The 21213-nt window shown below is 41.3% G+C and overlaps 2 protein-coding genes across 5 annotated transcripts in view; one reads left to right on the forward strand and one right to left on the reverse strand.

The window, feature by feature from the left end:
• Positions 1-7893, reverse strand: part of SYNPO2L (synaptopodin 2 like) — a 35088-nt gene extending 27195 nt beyond the window's left edge. The window contains exon 1 of the mRNA XM_009897656.2: positions 7588-7893. Coding sequence (XP_009895958.1) covers positions 7588-7692 — 105 coding nt within the window. The 5' untranslated portion in view covers positions 7693-7893. The remainder of the gene's footprint in view (positions 1-7587) is intronic.
• Positions 7894-10221: 2328 nt separating this feature from the next.
• SEC24C (SEC24 homolog C, COPII coat complex component) overlaps positions 10222-21213 on the forward strand; it is a 36572-nt gene continuing 25580 nt past the window's right edge. For 2 of the 4 annotated variants that reach the window (XM_054163847.1, XM_054163849.1), the window contains exons 1-3: positions 10222-10339; positions 18090-18292; positions 20402-20485. In XM_054163847.1, coding sequence (XP_054019822.1) covers positions 18118-18292; positions 20402-20485 — 259 coding nt within the window. In that variant the 5' untranslated portion in view covers positions 10222-10339; positions 18090-18117. Of the gene's footprint in view, positions 10340-14792; positions 14811-18089; positions 18293-20401; positions 20486-21213 lie in introns of those variants that run through there. The other 2 variants (XM_054163848.1, XM_054163850.1) reach the window with 2 other exon arrangements.

Below are 21213 nucleotides of genomic sequence, written 5' to 3' on the forward strand. Positions count from 1 at the left end.
TTAATTGCTAGGCTTCGTTCCACTCTGTAGCAGCTGGAATCAGTACCAGAGAGTGGTCCCAGGTACCTTTAATACACCAGTTATAGATGTAGCCTGTATGGTTTCACCATGACTGCTGAAGTCATCAGTCAAGAAATTCTTCCAGGACTTGTGCTAACTAATGAACAAATACAATGTAAAGATGGAACTGCCCTCTGCAAAGAGAGGGAAAGCTTTTCTGGCAGTTCCCTTCAAAGAGAAGTCTGTGGTCACACAGCTGAAGACAAACCACTCAGGACGTTAATGTTGTAGTATGGGTGTTAGGTCACCCTGAGCACAGCTTCCAGGACAAGACGTAAGCAGGCAAAGATATTTATTACGTTATACAGCAAGGTTACATACTCTATCAGAAGGCATATGTGTCACATCTTACTTGGTTATTTTCTACTGGCATGCGTGTAATTAAAGCATACACCAGATTAAAACAACTAAACAATATTTTAACACATCCAACCAAATTCTACCAAATTTCTTCCTTCAGTTACAAGATGTTTACATTCTTTTCTAAGTCAGAGACCAAGCATAACCTTCCAAAGCTATCCGAAAACAACCTTCTCCTACACATTAATGTGTGAGAGACCAGGAGTCAACATCACACTTTGTCCCAGGCATGATTGCCTCATATTTTTTTAAGGGAAGGTAGGAACTGGAAAATAAGTAAATAAACAAAGACAGAGTGAAGTGGCTTGGGCAGTGTGAAAGGAATACTTTAACAAATGGTTAAAGATTATATGATGCTAAATATAGGGTATAAATCAAGATTCTAATAGAGGGAATGGCATAACCACTGATCCAGTCTGTCCACACAGTCTGTTATCTGTACTCATTTCAGAAGGGAGTTCCTGTGTAAGGACATTTCCCTTGCAAAAAGCTCCAAGCCCTAGTAAGGCACAAGGAATTGTGAACCCAATCAGCAATGGTGATTTGCAACCATGATAATATGATTTTCTGTTTAGGCCACCTCACCATTATCCTGGAGGTCCTACACCCCTATCTCTGCTAGGAAAGATGCACAGAGCTCCCTTTCCAATCTTTGCACCTTGCTCACTGTTGTCTCAACACTGCAGAGCTTGCAGCTACTTGTCCAGACAGCATCTCTGGAGCCCTCCACATTCTCCCAGCATGAGGTTACTATTGGGCCCACCTGCTCCTTGGAAAGTCCCACTGGTACCATAGTCTGGGCTCCCTCACTGGCAACCAAGGGTGGCACCTGCCTAAGCGTTGATGGCCCATAAAACATGTCCAGAAGCACTCCGAAAGCTGCTTGAAGCACTTCTTCTGCAGCACTGGCAAATATATTTGGCCCTCCAAAATCAGGGTTAGGAACTGCTATAGACTAGGGGCCCAGCAGTGGTTTTTAAGGTGTGACAGTAAACATTTGTGAAAACAGATAAAGAACACTGAAAGGGAAGGTGCTTGCAATTCTGGAAGCCATCAGAACTATTTGGGTTAGAACTGGCACGGCACCTCCAGCAGGAATAACATGATGTGAGTAAAGGTGAATGGGACAGCCAGGCCATGAGTCACAGAGACAGTGAACTGTGATTGGAGAAAGATACAGGAGAAACGGAGGATATGGGAGAAAGAGGTGAAAACAAGGTTGTGATAAACTGCTCTTGAATGACCAAACAGTTCTTAGTTTTAGAAGCTATACAGTCCTGTGTCACTGCTTCTCCTAACACTTCACTCCATTGCTGCAGAGTATTAGTACAGAACAGAGAAATGAAAGGAGCTTCTTCAGTTATCACGGCCAAACCCCTGTTGTTTCAGATGCGATACTGCCCAACATCTATTTGTAGACAACAATCATATTGCTCAAGCTTTTGCCAGGTGAAAGAAATCTTCCCTCCTCCTCTCCTTTTCTGCAGCTGCTTTACCTTACATACATTTTCCTTGAAAGTGGCTGTCTCCATAGGAAGCAGTGAATTCTCACTTGTGCTTCAGACAGTACCTTCCTGTATTTGATACAGCTACCTGAGGCTCATTTGTTCATATTAGCCTTTTTTTCAGAGATGCATCATTTTGCTGGCTCATTATCTTCCTGTGATGCACTAATACACCCCGGACTTTCTCCTCTACTATCAATACAAGGTGGAAAGCCTCCAGTTTCCACTTCTTCAGAATTACTTGTGCGCCAAACTACACTGGAGGTGCAACTCCCTTGGTTTGTATAGTAAGTAACTGGATTTCCCTCTAATGGGATAAATCTTGTTTTGTAGCAGGATCCATAAATACCAATTTGCATGCACTTGCACCATCCTAAAGCTGCCCTGTACATCTTCAGAAAAATTATTACCCTAATACAGTTCCCTGTTATGTTTCTGCTTTGGCTGATTATGGACTTAATGATTATGTCCTATCTTATAACTTTTCTCAGACTAGGTATTTTCCATTTAGTTTCAAGTGCATTTGATGCACATATCCGTACTGCAAAGAAAACCTCTGTTTGCATTACAAATCTGGAACCATATAGTCAGTTGGCTTTAATGCTATCTTTCAGTGTTGATCATGTTACTTAAATATGAACTTACTCCTCCATATCCACCGGGCACTGCTGGAAGAAGCATTGTGTGTTTCCCTGAGGTAGGCTGAGCTAGATTGCCTCAGGTTACTTGAACATGCAGCTAGTACTGTATGACCCAAGAGGCTGTCCACAAGGTAAATAATTCCACCATCTAGCTCTAAGCCTGTCCCTGAACCCATCACCCCCAGGGAGTTCAGCTTGTGAAGATACAGCTGCTTTTCTACCTCTTTGGGCTGGTTGGACTTAGGTTTGAAATGGATCCCTTGCTTGGTCAAATGGTTTAAACAACAGTTATACATCCTCTTATTCTGTAGAAAAATAGATTCACACCTGATTTCCAACATGTTGATTTATTTTCCTTAGTAGTGGCCATTTGAATTTCTTGTGCTAGAAAGGATGGTTTAAAATTCATCTGCTCAGTGCATTTTCTGAGTTAGCTGTACTTGAAAAAAGCCAGTAATTTAAGCCATTACTGTAGACAACTTGTGACAGAGCAATCAATTACAGGCCCACCAATGTGTTTGAAGAGGATAAAGAATAATGCTGAAAACATTCTAATGTCACTAAATACCGTCTGGTCTCAAAACAAACAAACAAAACCAAAACCATACAGCAGACTCAAAGAATTATAAGGAAAACAAAACAAAACCAAAAAACCCATGAGAACAATCTTAAACTATTCTTGCATGTGTCTATGAGAGCACATACTGACTATTTTGTTCCACCCAAACAATCATATGCAGTGTCTAGGTGCTAAAAGTGTCTGATGTGTGTATGAATAATACCATACTGATATGCATATGAAAGGGATACCATAAGAATTCAGTCTCATTTAAAAAAAAAGATACTCTAGGAGTGGAGGGTGAGACAAAAGAAGATGCAAAATAAAACAAATAAAAAGATGATGATGTAACCTTTAAAAAGAAGACAAGAAAACCTGTTACTGTGTAAACTGATCATGTACGATGATGAGTTATGCAGGGATTTGTAAAACAAGAGTGAGACTCAAACAGGAAATCCCCTTTTGTGCAACATTTAGTCTCCAAAATGCTTGGCTGCTTGATGTTATCAAATCTTCATTAGGAAACCATGTAAGATTTAGTCAGTCTGTACACAAATAATTATCTCTATGTGTAGGGTAAACCACCAGGGCTGTCAGTTCTTATGTACTTCATAAGCATGCTGATAATCAGTTGAAGTGACAGAGCATTACTAGAAAATTAAATGCATTGGTGAAATTTACAACTTCCTCTTAAACACTTGCAGGGAAAAAAAAAAGCAGGAAGTGGGAGATGGAGTGACCATTAACCAACTCTGGTCTAGCAGTTCCAGCATCTCTATATAACTATGATATAAATAATCTATATAGAACTTGTTATACTGAAATAATTTCCACTTACTAGGCCTCAGTGAGCTTTTTATAATTCTTTTTCATCCAGAAAGGTATATATAAAAATACTTGATTAGGCGTCCAAGAATAAGCATCTTTTCTTAGTGCTATTACCTTGAATTTTCTAGTCTGGTAGTTGAAATTGCCTAAAATGACAGCACTGGATTCCCCTGACTGCATCCACTCAATTGTCTCCTGGCACCTATCAGATTCATGGCTGTATCTCCCATCACATTTTCTCCAAATTCATCTATGCTTCTGTTTTGTCCTTCCCCATTCTGTCCAAATGAGTTTTGCTGTGAGAACCAAAGCACTAATGTTTCTGGTTTGCTAAGCCGCAGTTTCTGTGGTCTCATATGAACACTTCCCTTTCTCCCTGAACAGTTCTTTCTTTTACAGCAGCTTACTAGTAGACCTTCTCATTTATCTAATCTGTTTTTCCATACACACACAACACATTCTTCACTGTGCTGATGAGCATCATATTGTTATTTGACCTTACCTCTGCTAGGCAGTCTCCATCTCAGTGACACCTTTCTCTGACCACACTTCCAGTGTGCTCTGATCTCCTGGATGGAGGCTGAATAGAGCAAATTGCTCGTCCATGTGGGTTCCAGCAATAACAAACCAACAGAGAAACAGACAATACTGCCCTGTTTCTATATGCAGTATATCATGTGGCCACAATCACTTGTCAGGCTTCTTTAGTGATGGGACCTTTCCCATCTTTGGCTCCTAAAATATCCAAATGGACAGTACTAATGATGTTAAGAGTGTTGGAAGATGCTTTGCAGACACCCTGCTGGTGTCCATAGCAGAATCTTAACTGCAGAGAAATGAAGAGATAATCTTTCAACTCAAACACCCAAAACCTGAAACTTCTACTTTCTGCATGGTAAGAGGAAGACAATTATGTTACTCCATGACTACTGGAGTTTATTCTCTCCTAAGTAGTTAACAATCAGATATGATCTTACTGTTTCTTTGGAGACAGTTTAAATGCAGTTGCCTTTAGGATGGTGAGTACATATGGTCACCTGGATGCCACTAAATTCTGGAAAATAATAGCCCAAAATAATAATTATAAAATACATAGAATACATAGAATAAACCAGGTTGGAAGAGACCTTCAAGATCATCGCGTCCAACCCATCAACCAATCCAACACCACCTAAACAACTAACCCACGGCACCAAGCACCCCATCAAGTCTCCTCCTGAAAACCTCCAATGACGGCAAATCCACCACCTCCCCAGCAGCCCATTCCAATGGGCAATCACTCTCTCTGTATAGAACTTTTTCCTAACATCCAACCTAAACCTCCCCTGGCGCAGTCTGAGACTGTGTCCTCTTGTTCTGGTACTGGCCGCCTGGGAGAAGAGACCAACATCCATCTGTCTACAACCTCCCTTCAGGTAGTTGTAGACAGCAATAAGGTCTCCCCTGAGCCTCCTCTTCTCCAGGCTAAGCAACCCCAGCTCCCTCAGCCTCTCCTCATAGGGCTTGTGTTCCAAACCCCTCACCAACTTTGTTGCTCTTCTCTGGACTCGTTCCAGCAAGTCAACATCCTTCCTAAACTGAGGGGCCCACAACTGGACACAGTACTCGAGACCTGCTAAGACCTAAGATCTAAGACCTGCTTGAAGAACACTGTATACTTTGAGCCTCAAATGGATTTGAATCAATTATATTTTCCATAATATCCAAGAGGAGGCTCAGAGGAGACCTTATTGCTGTCTACAACTACCTGAAGGGAGGTTGTAGCCAGGTGGGGGTTTGTCTCTTCTCCCAGGCAACCAACACCAGAACAAGAGGAAACAATCTCAAGTGGTGCCAGGGGAGGTTTAGGCTGGATGTTAGGAAGAAGTTCTTCACAGAAAGAGTGATTGGCCATCGGAATGGGCTGCCCAGGGAGGTGGTGGAGTAACCATCACTGGAGGCGTTTAGGAAGAGACTGAACAAGGCACTTGGTGCCATGGTTTAGTTGACTAGATGGTGTTTGGTGATGGGTTGGACTTGATCTCAAAGGTCTTTTCCAACCTGGTTAATTCTATTCTATTCTATTCTATTCTATTCTATTCTATTCTATTCTATTCTATTCTATTCTATTCTATTCTATTCTATTCTATTCTAAAATATATGTGTGTGTGTGTATATCTATATCTATATCTATATCTATATCTATATCTATATCTATATCTATATCTATATCTATATCTATATCTATATCTATATCTATCTATATCTGCTGGGTTAACACAGCCTGCTCTCTCATCAGCAGATTCAACCCAACCCATGACATTCTATTTGCTAAACTTAAGATATGACACTCAGTTCTGGGTGACAGCTACTTCTACTTAATATCTTTCTAGACATGCTACTAATCCTTGAGCAATATTCCATTAATCTTAAGGAGCAGCTTAGCCTGGGTAATGTCTGGTTCTTGCTGCTGTTCAATCCTGAGTAATCTTTATAAGACACACAGTATCTACTCCCTTTTCAGTCCCAGCTTCTTGTCTATTGAGGGAAAAACAAGAGTCAAAATAATTCTAGATTCTACACGATTTATGTGGCCACTGAAAATCCCATTTCCTAACAATCACTGATGCCAGATACCTATTTCAAGGACACTGACTCTTTGGCACCTGAAGCTCTATGAGTATGCACGGAAGTTGTTTTCCTTGGAAAAAAAGGAGCTTTCTCCATTTAAGAAACACTCACTTTGGGTCCAAGCTATGGGATTCCAAACCATCTGGCAAAAGTTACAAACACTCTTTGACCTGGGGTGAGCCAAATGATACAGAATATTTCATTTAAAAATTATTAGAGGCACAGTCTACTTAAGGAAACAGAAGGAGCTGGGCATAGCATTTTTTCCTTCCTGCTGCTGGATGCCTTCCAGTGAGACATCCCAAGATACCATTTCGTCAAGACTGATGCAGCTGCTATGAGCTTAATAAACAGAAGACTTTTTTCCCCTAATTTTTAAGCTACTTGGTAGTCTTCATGAAAAGAGAACAGTAACAGTTGCTTATTGAAACTAGTGCAGTTCAAGGTTCATATTTATTCCCATCAAAACAACTGCTTTTCTTTAATTCTTGAGATGGAACCAATATTTGTTGCTTAGAGCATCAAAAATACTCACTTCAGATAGTATCAAGAATGTTTCACCAACAGAAGAGACCTTAAGAATTGTCTATTTTGAAAGTTGGAATATAGTCATGATGTGTTAGGGCCAGTTGAACTGAAATACAAATACAGCTTTTGTGGCTTCAATTTAAAATATTTTTTCTTTAGTTGGGTGTTTTGCACAAGTACTGAAGCTTCCACTTTTGAGCCCTGCTCCTTCCTGCACTGTCATTATGGTTATATCTCTGCTGACAACTGGGGAGAGTTGTACAAAGTCTCTGAGCTGTACAGACATTTGTTTGTACCTCAACAGCATCTACTTCAGGTCCCACATCCCACCCCATGCCCTGATTGACCATTCCACTAAAGTTTTCCTTTTAAGATCTGCTGCCACTGTAAGGAGTTCCTGCATTCCTTAACAGTAGTGATAGATGTCCAACTCAGTAGGGGTATTTGAGTTCAGCAAAACAACTCTGACCTCACAGTTCACATCTCAAGGTCCTACCTTTGACACTTGAAGGGGTCTTTTCTGCTCTGAACCCCCTTGTAGCCGGAAGCCCCAGGGGGCACCTCCAGACAGCGTGATGAGCATTTCTTCTTCAGCTCCCATGATCTCTGTGCGATGGATATTTTGTCTTCCCACTTCAAAACAGAACCCAGTTCTTAACAGGTGATATCTGCTACTCCCATCTTCACAATTCACACCATGAGTCTCTGGTTCTCCAAAAGGTACTCTGCTTACCTTCTCTTTCAAGCTCACACACACACAGAAGAGGAGTTAAAACTGTCAAGTCCAGCCTTCACTGCTCTTCTGGACTCTCAGCTGCTGCTCTGCCTATGATTAGACATTTGATTCTGCTCTTGGTAAGGGGCCAGAGTTGCCCTACACACGTGTCACGTCAATCTCACCCTCTGTGCCCCCCCCCCCCCATACACCATAGATCTCTCACTGGAGCACTGCTGAAAATAGCACACCTCCTGTCTCTCCAGAGCTTTGTCTGACACTCTGAAAGCTGGAAGCATTTCAGAAAAATTTTGTTTCCACTTCCCATTCCAAATGCAAATCCTAGAGCCACCCAACACTCAGTATTCAGACAAGGACGTGACACAGGCATAAACTCATAGAAGATCAGGTGATAGCACATGATCCTCAGAAACTGAATAAAACCAGCTTACAAGTGACATGCTCTATACTTGTGTTTTCTGTGTGCAGCTAGCATTATTACACAGTAGCACTATGTCTGCTCTGAAAAGAAAAACAGACAGACTATAGATGTAATGTGCTCTCTCTGCAGCTTCCTGTTCCCTGACATCTCCTACAGCAACTCCTAAAATTAGACATGGAACCAGAATAGTCAGGATTAGCTACACAGACGGGATTCAGTTCTCTGCAGGGCACTACATATGTACACTCCCAAATGACCAAGAGAACAGCTCTGCACCTGGGTCATGGAATAGTTTGTGTTGGAATGGACCTTTAAAGGTCATCTAGTCCACCCACCCTGCAGTGAACAGGGACATTTTTAACTACATCAGATTGCTCAGAGCCTCATTCAACCCCACCCTTTAATGTTCCAGAGCTTCACCATCCTCATTGTAAAAACTGTCTTCCTTATATCTTGTCTAAATCTCCCCTCTTTTACTTTAAAACCATCACTCCTTGTCCTATTGCTACAAGCCCTACTAAAGAGCCTGTCCCCATTATTCTTATAAACCCTTCTTATGTGTTGGAAGGTTGCTAGTAGGTCTTCTCAGCACCTTCTCAGCAACCCCAACATTCTTGGCCTTTCTTCATAGGTGTTCATCCCTCTGATCATTTTCATGGCCCTTCTCTTAGTTTGCTCCAACAGAACCATGTGTTTTCTGAACTGAGGAGTGCAGAAGTGGATGCAACACTCCAGGTGGGGTCTCACCGGTGCACACTAGTCCTTTACACTTTTCTCTTTTAAACCATGACAGACAAGGTCTCCTGGCTGTCCCAAGTCATCACCTTGATTCCTTGGGAGCAATAGGAGGAATCCATGTTCCCCTTTGCTACAGGGCTTAAAAGAATTTTGTTAAGATCCTAAGAACATACTTATCTTTTACATTTTGCATGTGCTTAGCTCTCAGTGACTAGCAAGTACCTTACCAATCTTTGTGAGGCTGTTCTAACATTGAAACAGTTTTGCTGTGACACCATTGCTCACTTGACTATTCCACTACCAGTATTATAACACCACTCATTCAGTGCCACTGCATGGTGCTGGCAGGCACACAAAACTGTAGGTAACAAACAACTCCTGCACAGGCATCACATTTCAATGTAAACCTGGCCCTGGGTGCTCCTGTGTCATTGCCTTTCACAGGTTGCTGGCAGGACACATGGTCAAGAGCACTGCGGAGACCTTGTAACTAAATTTCAGTATCTGAAGGGGATCTACAGGAAAGCTGGGGAAGGGCTTGTAGTAGAGGGCAATGGTTTTACATTGTAGCAGGGTAGATTTAGGTTACACATAAGGAGGAAGGTCTCTGCAATGAATGGTAAAATAGTGGACCGGGTTGCGCAGGAATGTGGTTCAGGCCCCGTCCCTGGAGACTGTCAAGACAAGATGACCTTTCAGGGTCTCTTCCAAGATCATGTGATCTGTGAATCTATGAGGATCGGCAGCGTTTGCCCACGGTTGTGCTGCGTCAAGGTGGGCTCCAGCCAGGCCTTCAGTGACGGCTCAGCCGCTCCTGAGGCCAAGCGCCGGTTCTGGGACTGTACCGGCAATTTGAGAAAACAGCCCCGCGGCTCTGCCCCACACCACAGCTACAGCGGCCATGCAAGTTTCCCTCTCGCCCTACTTGGGGCTGTCCTGCATCCAAGGCAAGGGCACAGCGCTCGTATGGACAAGCACGGCTCTGGCCTGAACGCGCCAGCAACGGCCGCCGTTGGAGCGGCGGCTGATATCCAGTCAAACTGGCCCGGGTTGTCCTCGCCCGCCACGGCTCGGCACTTCCGAGCACCCAACCAGGGCCACCCGCGCGAGCGCGCCGTCCGCCCGACGCAGTGACGCCAGCGGCCGCAGGCGGAGGCGGTGCGCGAGCTCCCCGTCTCACAGCGCCTGTGCAGTATCCGGGCCTTGCCGGGTGGGGCGCAGCGACGATCGGAGGTTGGTGGGGAGTGCGGACGTGGCAGGCAGCGGGCGGGGGAGTGCCGCTTCCGGGGGAGCGGCGAGGCCGGCAACCGGAAGCGGGCCCGGCAACAGCGGCAGGAGCGGCGGGCAGCGGCGGTGAGTGAGGCCGCGGAGCGGCTTTTGCCGGGGGCGCAGGGGTAAGGGAGGGCGGTGCTGGGCTTGGGGTGGCGGCCGCATAGGTGCCCAGGGCGGGCAGCTGGCACCGCGCGTGGGGGCCCGGCCGGGGCCTGAGCCGTCTCTTCTTCTCCGCCAAGGAGTTGAGGCCTGACAGCATCCAGCCCGGTGTCACGTCGGATCCGTCGTGCCTGCGAACCACGTCTGGCCTCTACAGGAGCCCAAGTCTTCCCTAGTAATACATCTGGGCGAGAGCGCACTGCCAGGGGCCAGCCCGGCCTGGCCCGGCCCAACGAGGCCTGCAGGGCTGGCTGTCGGCGGGGATTTTTACTGTAGGAAATAGACTGCTCAAAAGGGAGCCGACAGCCCCTCCAAAGGGGGGTCTGTGAGTCGGGTTGTCGCACCCTCCTGGGGAGCCGGGCACTTTTTTAAAGTCCTGGGTGCGCTGCGAGGTAGATACCCCCTCAGCAACGTCCCTAATCTCTCGTAATCCACAGATCTTCACCCAGCGTTTGTGTTGTGCTGTTCAAGATTCCATTCATTCCAGGCTTGTAAACGATCGTGGTCCCGTGCAGAGACCTGATGACTGAGTTTGATTGGTGTTGGTAGTAAAACTTAGGGATTGTCTGTCAGTAGCTTTGAAAGAGGAAGGAGGAAAGGTATGAAGATGGTGTGACCACAGCCAAAGTCTGGTCTTGAAAGAATGGTTGTGTGAAATAGTCTCTTGCTTTCCATGTAGATGGTGCATTAAACGTGTTTAGTTTGTATCATTGGAGTTTGCTTTAACTCTTTCTGAGCAATGCTGTTTGTTGTTTTTAAGTAGAATGAAGACTAGTTTAATTATTTTTTATTCTTGAGATATACTTGGGTATTTTTCAGTATGTGTGTGTAGTGTCATAACTCCAAAATCTAAAATCAGAGAGACTTTGCAAAACTGCAGATAAACTGGGCCTTCTTGGTAGCTGTCATACTGGAGTTCTGTTTAGACTTACTGGCTGATGGAAGTGGTTGCAGAAACAGTGGTGAAATGGTTATATCCACACCAGAAGTTATCCATCAGAGTTAATATTTATATTATCTTGTTCAAATACAGATTTTTCAGTTTGGTACTTGATGTTGATTTACAGCCATTAATGTGAAGGCTCCTTAAAAATGCTTTTAGATCCTTTCAAGCATCACAGCTCCTTAGTCAACTTTACCAAATGCGAGGCAGGGGATGTTAGAGGGAGAGAAATTGCCATCTGAGGTATTGTTGTTTAGAAGCAGTGTGGAATCACATCTGTAGAACTGGTAGGTGTTTTGTTGCTGATTTTGTACTAAAGTCTTTCCTGTTTGTTAATATGAAGTTGTCCTGAATAGGTTTAGAAAGCTTTGGCTTTAATGTGGTGGTTTTTTTTTTGTTGTTGTTGTTGGTTTTTGTTTGTTTGTTTGTTTTTTGGTTTTTGTGTGTGGTTTTTTTCCCTCTTCTCTTTTATTCTCCCTTCTTACAGAGTAGGTGTTCTGGTTATGGGGATTGATAGAAATATACATGGCTTGGCTCTTAAAAGGAGACTTACCTTCCATCGCGTGTGTGGAAGCATAAGTATTTCTATACAGCTTTGTGTGGAAAAAGTTCTTGATTCTGGAACTACTCTGGTTGGAGCTGTACCACTCAGGATTCTTTGTTATAGACAGGCTGTGTAGTAGACATTGATAAAAGAGATACTTCTTAATATGCTATGACATTCACTCCGGGCTCTAATGTCATGGATGAAGGCTGAGTTATAACAGTGAACAGATGTCTAGAGGATTATTTCTTTAATGAATCGTTTGATGCTTATACCTCTTTCAATGTATTCTCATGCTACTGTAGGACTGTTGTTTTTTTTCCTGTAACACTTATCAGGAGGGTCAAAAATCCAGGAAAGAATTGATGGTTGGCTAAGGAAGGGCAAGGTACAAAGAGTGACTAAAAGTCATCAACAACATGGGCTCCATGGAACAGAGAAAGTGGATATTTTTTGTTCTTAAGGTTTGAAAAGCTTTATCAGAGATGACTTGTGAAGGTAGAAGTTGTTCTTAAATGTTCAGGAAGATTAGTTGTTAACATATAAAGCACTAAAAGTATAAATTGCACAGTATACATTAGGAAAATCTAATTGTATACTTGTTAGTTTCTTGTGAATGATGGGACTTGTGTAATGCATGTTTGAGTAGAAAAAGTTGGAGTGATTTTGGATGAACAATCATTGGTGTTCCAATATATACAAAGGAAACTTGTTTGGGATTGTAGCATTTTAAAGTTACATCCTATGTATTCCTATTTACCTATTCTTCCTTCTGGCCTTCTCTCTAAACTGTAAATTACTGTTGTAACTTCCTAATCAATTATACTTGTGCGAAGTTCACAGAAATGAGTCAGATGACTTCACACGTTGTAACACGCATGCGGACGTAGCTAAGGAAGAGAGAAATCTTTGCTGTGACTTAGTCGATGTCATATTTTCAATGACTTTTGTTCCACAGGATTACTCTCCAGAAGCAATGCCCATAACTGAGTGTTCTTGGTATCTTTTCTTAGACCTTCATTACAGAAACAGAGATGTAAATCAGTTCCACCAGAAGATTTAAGTCAACAAAGAGTATAAAATACTACTGAAGTGAAAATCTGGTGATGATGGCAGGGGTTAGAAATAATGGTAGGTTTAAGGTTAGGTCAAGACTAAACTATTTTGTATTCAGTTTTTAAGCAATCTGACTCTAGCAACTTGAATGTTGTATTGGATCTTGCCCCGTATGATGAATCAGCCTATTAAAACAGGGTTTTAATGTGGCTCTTCTTTAGGAGAATGTAAAAGTAATCACATCTTAGCTGTATGCCATGATTTTTATGTCCCGAAGCCTTCTTTCAATCAACCCAGGAAGAACAGGGCTGCAAAAATCTGCTCCAGTACTACTTGTGTCAAGAAATTCTAGCAGCTGATCTATCTTTCTTCTCCTGAAAGCATCTTCAGTGAAAAATACAATGTCTTCTGGATTTGACTGATACTCAATTGTAAAGATTAATTTTGAAAACTTTGTCTTTTACCTCTCATAACAAGATATTTCTGGCAGTGACTTAAAATGCATAGGTGGAGAAAATGCTACCTCAGATGTGACAAACTGAGAATCTGCCCATGTGGAAAGACAGAGCACCACAAAAATAGAACCAAATAGGAGGATCAGGTCCAGCAGTGCCATTTGGATTCATTTGGACAAATGTATAGGAGGTTATTGTTCAAATGGCCTGAGTGCTTCCAGATCAGTTTCCAGTCTGTTTTCCAGGATATGAGATTCTCTTCCAAAATATTCTGTGTCTGAAAAGAACCAAGGGCTCCATGAGTGCTTATAGAGGATCCGGTCAAGCTGTCAGTGAAACAAAAGCAAGGACATCTGCTTTTCAGAAGTGTTCTTAGTTCCAGAGTCTTGGTCTTTATAAGACCAGCATAACTTTACTCCTTCTTCAGAAAGGTGCAGAACAGAAGCGTTAAACCCACTGTGGATAATATTGTGAATTAGTTTCTGAGGATGCCAGTTTTCCCCTTCTGTCCCATCTTTTGGAAATGGTTTTGATTTCTGCATTCAGAAATTAAGTAGAGGTATGACTTCTAGTTTTAGCATACTATAGAAGGACATGCTTTTGATTCTTTATGACTTTTTTTTTTGAGGATAAGTCTCCCCAGAAGTTGGAGTAAGCATGCCTTTTTTCTCTGGGACCAGTAAAAAGGCTCTAGCATCTTTCTGAAGAAAAGTAATTTTGCTATATACATTTCCTTTGGGAGGAGATCAAAAACTGATGAAATCAAGTTTTTTTGGAGTCAAAATTGAATTAATGGTGAATGAAGAACATCAAACATAAGTATGCAGTTTTCAGTGATTTGGGAGATTTGCTAATTGAAACAGTAGTTTCATTTTTTAATAAAACCAACCCCTCAAAAACAGGCCATAGAAACTACACTGTATTATCTGTTTTGATCTGGGAACTATTGTAAAAGTTGAAAGATCCCCACCCCCCCAGTATTACTGTGTATTTTTCTAACATGAGTTCATTTCTGATCAGCACTGGTTGTCTGTCTTGTATAATAGCTTTCTAGTATGAATTTTAGGTGTGCAACTATTTTGACCAAAAATTCCATGGTCAACTGCCTTTATACAGAGGAAGAGAAAATGACCTAGAATGACTTCTGTGCTTTGCCAGAAAATTGTCATAGCATTTTCCCAATAGCATGAGACCTTCTTATCACAGAAGCAGCCTGTTTTCTCCATTTTTCCCTGTCTCATGTATGCATTTAATTCTTTCTGTGTAACCAGGTTCTAATGTTTTGGGGTTTTTTGAATGGAGACAAAATGAACGCTGATTGACACAAATTACTTGTACCGGGGAAGAAAAAAAACCAGATTCGTTCAGTGACAACTGTCTTCTGCCTTCTCAGAGGTTCATACTCTTGGCCCTGCCCTTTGTGATACTGCACATCAGTGATGAGCAAGCATGCCTCTAGCCTTACATTTAGAGCAAGTTGAGCAACCAAAAGAATGAAGCAGCCCTGTCCCCAGCTTCAGCACTGGGCTTAGTCTTGAGTCTTCCTCCTCCTTGACCCTATGCCAATATAGAGCAAGCACCAGCTTATGCTGAGATGATTAGCCTCTGCTGGCTGCCACATGGGCCAGGTCTAAAATATATCTATCTTCCTCTTAGTTGGGAACACTGAATTAGAACCATTTTCTTTGTGTATCTACCTTTTCCACAGAAAGTGCAGGAAATTATGTCAGAACTCTTTGCCTCTGTAAGCTTGCATTACATAAGCTTATCTCTTGATTTTGGTATACTGTGAAGACAGCAACAAGCCAACAGATACTGCCTACTCAAGTGGGAAATACTGGTATTCATGTGAGGGAGGAGAGGGAAGTCTGAAAAGAGAACAGTGAAAGGTAATTGAGTAAGATCTGACTGTATTCTGAATGTATATTCAGAAAGTGAAGTGGTTTGCAAGAGATATGCTTGAGTTCTTGCCCCATCATGCTCTAAAAAATGAGAGTTAAAAAACCAGTAAGATTGATCTTCTCCTGCCCTGTAGTAAGTCCTTGCTCAAGCATTAGATCTGTTCAGGGATTTCTGTCGGTGTAACTTGTAAAGTGTGGTAATTATTGTAGCTCAGGAAGTATCCTGCCAGGATGCTACTACTTTGCCTGCAACTCTTTGTGGAGGAAGGAGCTGTGACTAGAAGTCAAATTCCTCATACACAGTCCAATAAGCAATAGTCAGGAGGAGCCCTCCTTTCTTGGCAGAAAGCCATGTCTATGTGTTTCAAGATGTCTGGGTAGAGCAGTCTTCTCAAAGCATTCTCCCTTCCCTTAAATCCCCACCTTTGCAATCAGACCCATCCTCCTTTACTGAACAGGAAGTTGTTGTGGGCAGGTCTGTGATTGCAGTGTGGTGATATCAGTTGCCTACCTGGGGAGGAAGAGGTTAACCTTCAGGGAACTTGGGAAGGGAGCAGGTCCCAAAGTCCGGATTTCCTGGCCTCATGGCAGCTCAGTTTAGACTGTTCTGCAGAACTAAGTCAAAGGTGGTAGTGGTAAACCAGAGTTGTTAGAAATTACTCTCTTGCTGGCATGTTTCTTATGTGCAATCACGTTTAAAAACACTGCAGGCTAATCAGAAATTGTCACACTGTAGTAAGTTGTTATGAACAATGTTATGTGTTACTTTCAAGAGCAAATTACTTTTAAATGCTTAAGTTGTTTTTATAAGCAACCCCCCTATCACTACATTTACGTAACTTGAAGAATAAAAATATAAAGCTTTATTTCCTTTCATATGAAATGTAATACCTGATTTCAGAGTAAGCATTAACATTCTTAGTATTTACATGACAGGACAAAGCATAATGGCTTCACATTGGAAGAAGCTAGATTCAAGATTAGACAGACATTAGGAAACAGCCATGAAAAGTGGTGAGGCACTGCAACAGGCTGCCCAGAGAAATTATGGAGGCCCCAACCCTGTAAGTGTTCAAAGCCAGACTGGATGGGGCCTTGAGCAACCTGGTCTGGTAGAAGGTGCCACTGCCCATGGCAGAGGACTTGGAAATAGATAATTTTCAAGGTCTTTTCCAATCCAAACCATTCTATGATTCTACATTCTGTCATGTTTACCAGCTGGAGGAGGTTAAATGTAGTTTGTATGTATTATGCTAGCTTCTGTAAATAATTGATTTGTTGTGATATATTTATTTTGTCTATATATGTGGATCTGAAATAATTTCTGTATGGATGGTTCATACAGAAGCTGTAGTTATTTTAGTACCTTTGCTGTGCAACTGTGTTGTCAATTATTGTAATAATTCTTTAATGTCATATTTGTGGCAATGTGTAGAGCCGACCTTAGCATTGGTCAGCATACTGTAATCAATGTATAGGCAAAATAACTGGAGTGCTTGTTATTATAGATTCCTCATTGGCATTTGCCTCAACTGGCTGGTGACTGATGCAGCTGTATGTCTCCTCTGTGTTAAGATTTACTGTGTATCTTTTAACCCACAAGTTCATCATGAGATATGGAGCAAAATATGGGGGCAGAATTAGTTACTTGCTTTACCTTACCATTGCATTTTTATATGAACTGGAATGTTTCAGTAAAAAACTAAATTTCTCTGAAGACATTTTTTTTTTCAGTGTTAGTGTAGATAGTCTTAGCTGAAGAGGGTAATGGTGCCACAGAAAGCGTCCAGAAGAGTACAGGGGATGCAAAATATCCTTGAGAAACAGACCATGAGAGAATCTCCTGGCCATGAAGACATCTCATGGACTCTCCACAGCTCAAGGGCTCTGTGGCTGCTTGGTACCATGTTATTGTAAGATATGCTTGACTGGTTTGGCGTCTCCCAGTGCAATTTCTGCTTTTCTCATTATAAAGTTAGTCAGAAGTATGTTGGGAGTCTGACTGGTAAGCAAGATTTCTTGCAGAGTTTTGCTAAGAAACATCTCTCTGTCTCTGATGCTCTGTTTCAGGTCTTAACACTTTTTTTATACCTTCTTTAGTGACATTTTCACATGTGATGTCTTTCCATTTTGAACACCTTTCTTAGGTGAACATGCTGCTTTTATGTAATGTTTTCATTTTCTGCAATTTATGTACATAGCAAGAAGTTTAAATTGTTGTTTAAAATTATTTAGATTTATTGTTTAAAAACAAGCCAAACCTTGAATACTTCTTGTGTTCTGGATTCTGTCAAACACTTGAAGTTATGGATGGTGAAGTATGTGGTTCTTGTAGTAAGGAAACACTATCTAGCAGACTAACAGATGTGAAAGCTGAATTTGTTCAGTGTTTTTGAAGCTTATGTCAAGGAGTCTCTGATCTGTGCCATGAGTTCTGTTTTCTGTTGGTCTGATCTGTGAGGTGAAAGTAGTTTGTAAGGTGTCTCAGAAAACTTTGAATGGCAATTTAGGTATTTTTTTTCTAAAAAGATGATCACAAATCTGACCAGGATGAAGCAGTCAGTAAGTTGATTAGAAAAGAGTTTCTTAAAATACTGTTTTCTACTTAGTTCTTGTAAAGCATTTATCTTACTTGAAAAAATTGCTGTGCAGTTACCTTTAATGTTTTACCTCTGTTTATTTCAGGAGTTTTAATTTCTGTGAAAAATGGTGGGGAAGTCTGGCCAGTTTGGATTTACATCTGCTAAAAGGAATTTCCCCCCTCTTTTTGCAGGTGAGATTAGTTTGGGGATGTGAATACAATGAGTGTAAACCAGCAAACTCACACAGGGCCTCCTTATGGGCAACCTCAGCCTGGATATCAGGGATACCAGCAGCCTGCCTATGGAGGACAGCCATTGCCAGGGGTTCCACAGTCACAGTATGGAGCTTATAATGGTCCGATGCCGGGATATCAACAGCCAGTCCCTCCACAAGGTATTTCTCAATCAAAACTTAATGATTGATAACTGTGAAATACTGTGTGTGTGGATTCTTTTTCCTGTATAATTCCTTAGTCTTTATTTTGTGGTAGCAGTTACCTTATCTTTTGTATGTAGCCTATATGATAAAAATCATGTTCTTGTACCTTCTAAGGTTGTTGTTCTTTCATTTGTCCATTTTAGGAGGGCTTACTCTTCTTTTAGTAGATCATGAAATTAACACGCTGAAAAGCACAGCCTGGTTTTGGTTTTTTTCCCCTGTATGCCCCTCCCCCTGTAGTACTGAAGTACCAGACTAGGACTGAGAGGAGGCAGTATTTAGGTATTGTAACAGATTTATAATTGAGATTAAATCATTCTAAATAATCATGTAAAGCATACTTCATCCTGAAAGGTTACAACATACAACTCTAGGCAGAAAGTGTAGATGCAGCTATTTTCATTAATGCCTTTAAAATCAGTGGGTGGTTTGTGGATACTTGGCAAGCTAATGGGTTCCATAATTTCTCATATAACTTGTTTTTTGTTCAACTTTTCCCACCCCCCTCTATTTTCAACAGAAAGGCTATCTTAAAATTATGGAAGAATTTTAGGTATTTTTTTTCTGAGTACTTGAATGGCTTAATCCTGACTACTTGAATGGATTAATAATGACTTGAACATCCAAGATGTAAAGAGAGGTCTTCTCCAACCAAAATAATTCTGTGATCGCATGGATGAATTAATTTCTGCTGAGATAAGCACAACAGAAACTTTGACTCTCAAATGTTTGTTCTGATTTCAGATTGGTATTCTAAGGAAATTAGCAATATGCTAATCATGCTGATAGTCTCTATATTGCTCTCGCTTCCAAGTACGTCTTGAGGTTTGCCAACGTAAATTTTAAAGCAAAGTCAGTGAGAAGAATAGAGCTATCAAAGTGCCTCCAGTTTTCTGGAAACTAACAGAAGTGGGAGATTAATTTGAGAGCTAAATTATTATACTGTTGGGTTTTTATTTTTTTCATTGAGTAGAAGAAATTTTAGTTTGGCATGCTAAAGAATGGGTGCTTCAACTGCTCCATCTTCCTTTCCTTTCCTTAATCCCCTTCCTTCAATCCTCTCAATAAATCTTTTCCAACAGCACTTTTAATCTGTGAGTTTTGATTTAGTTTCACAGAGGGTTTAAATTCCTGTAAATGTAATGAAAACCAGCATTGCACAGAGGAAAAAACCCTGCTTCCTGGGAAGACAGAGGCAGAGCTCAGCCATTGAGCAACTCTTTGGCTTCTCAGTGTAGCCATCAATTAAGTAGAGTTTGCATCAGATACTTCATGAACTTTCACACTACAAGCCTTAAAAGTACTTCTTTGTAGGGGATCTTTTTCCTTCTGAATTATTTCTGGTTTGCCTTTTCTTAATTTTAGAACAACAGAAAGGTGGTTCATGATAGCTTAGTAAGGATATGCCTAGAAAGCTTGATAATACGCATGTAAACTTGTGATGAGAAATGCAAGTTTTGTTTGTACTAGTAATGATTGAAAGGTGCTGTTACACTGAGGGCAACACAAGGATCTCATTTACCAACAGAGATGTATTACACTACTCTTCAGTAATATTATCTGTACTTTATATATTGAGCAAAGGCCACCCATGGTTTGTGGAGATTTCTTTTCTGTCTTTGTTTCTGAGGTCATCCTTCCTAGACTTAGCAGACTGTATTAAGGAAATCTTAATTGTCAAGTCATGCATTTTTTTGACCTGTTACTATAAAGCCAGGATTCCTATCTCTATAATGAAGCAGTAGCATAGTGGCCAGAAGCTGACCTGTTACTAGCTGCTGAATATGACATTCGAGTGTTAAGAATGTGGACAACAGGTGCCATCCTTAGTCAGGGAGTCTTTCACTTCTGATTTCTGTAACAGACTCTAGCTCTAACTATAATATTTATTATGCAAGGTAGAACAGTGTGAAGGGAGTGTAGCTTAAGGAATAATGTGGTAAATGTGTTGTGACTTTTTTGTATGTGATATTTTCATCACTGCAGACTGTGTTCAGCTTTGGAAGCACTGTCTCACGGTTCTTTCTCTCAGGCTTGCTTTACTGGTGTATTCTGTCTTTCCAGGTTACTTTCCTTCCTTGGGATTCCCTTTGAAGGGTTCTCCTGTATCTCTCAACTCTGACAATTCTCTTGCACCTAATTTCATAGGTAAATGATGTCCGTCCTTTCTGTGGGAGTGTTTGTGCCACTTCTTCTGTGCCAAGTCTCCATTTAATACAATTGTATTTTTCAGAGATGTGGGTACCTGATCATTCAGGCAGAGGTGGATGGGACACTTTGCAATCTAATTATAGGCAGCACTCCAGAAACATAAATAGGACCTGAAGAAATAATCCTCATGGAAATCCCTTTTGCCTGCAGATTCATAGTTAAAGCTTGACTTTTTGACTGATGTTTTCTGGAGACTGATCTCAAAACCTTTTTGGATTCTGTTGGGGACAATACTTAGTCCTATTCAGGACAGAACTAATCTGTGAGGCTTTAAATTACAGCACTGCAATGAGGAAATGGAAAATCTCCACAAGCACTGGGAGGCCATTACTGGAAGTCATGAGATTTTTGTAACTTGTGCTGTCATTAAGGGAAACAAAGTTTTTAGCTTCTTTGGCTGTAGCATAGAAACCAAGTATGTTAGGAATAGTAATAACTCCAAAAGCTGTGGTTTGAAGGAAATACTTTTGCAAAGCTAGCAGTCAAGGTGTGAGAATTAGAAATGGTGCAAGAAAATGTGTTTTATTTTTCCTTCATTCGAACGAGTAGTATTTTGAAGAGCTATTTCCAGTAGTGCTAATTTGTTTATAAGAGTAGGGAATTAGAACTGAGCCAAGACCTCAAATAACAGGGATTTGAGTAAAATCACAGGCACTTCCTTTTTC

The sequence above is a fragment of the Dryobates pubescens genome, chromosome 8 (genome assembly GCF_014839835.1).
Source record: "Dryobates pubescens isolate bDryPub1 chromosome 8, bDryPub1.pri, whole genome shotgun sequence".
Taxonomy (NCBI): Eukaryota; Metazoa; Chordata; class Aves; order Piciformes; family Picidae; genus Dryobates; species Dryobates pubescens.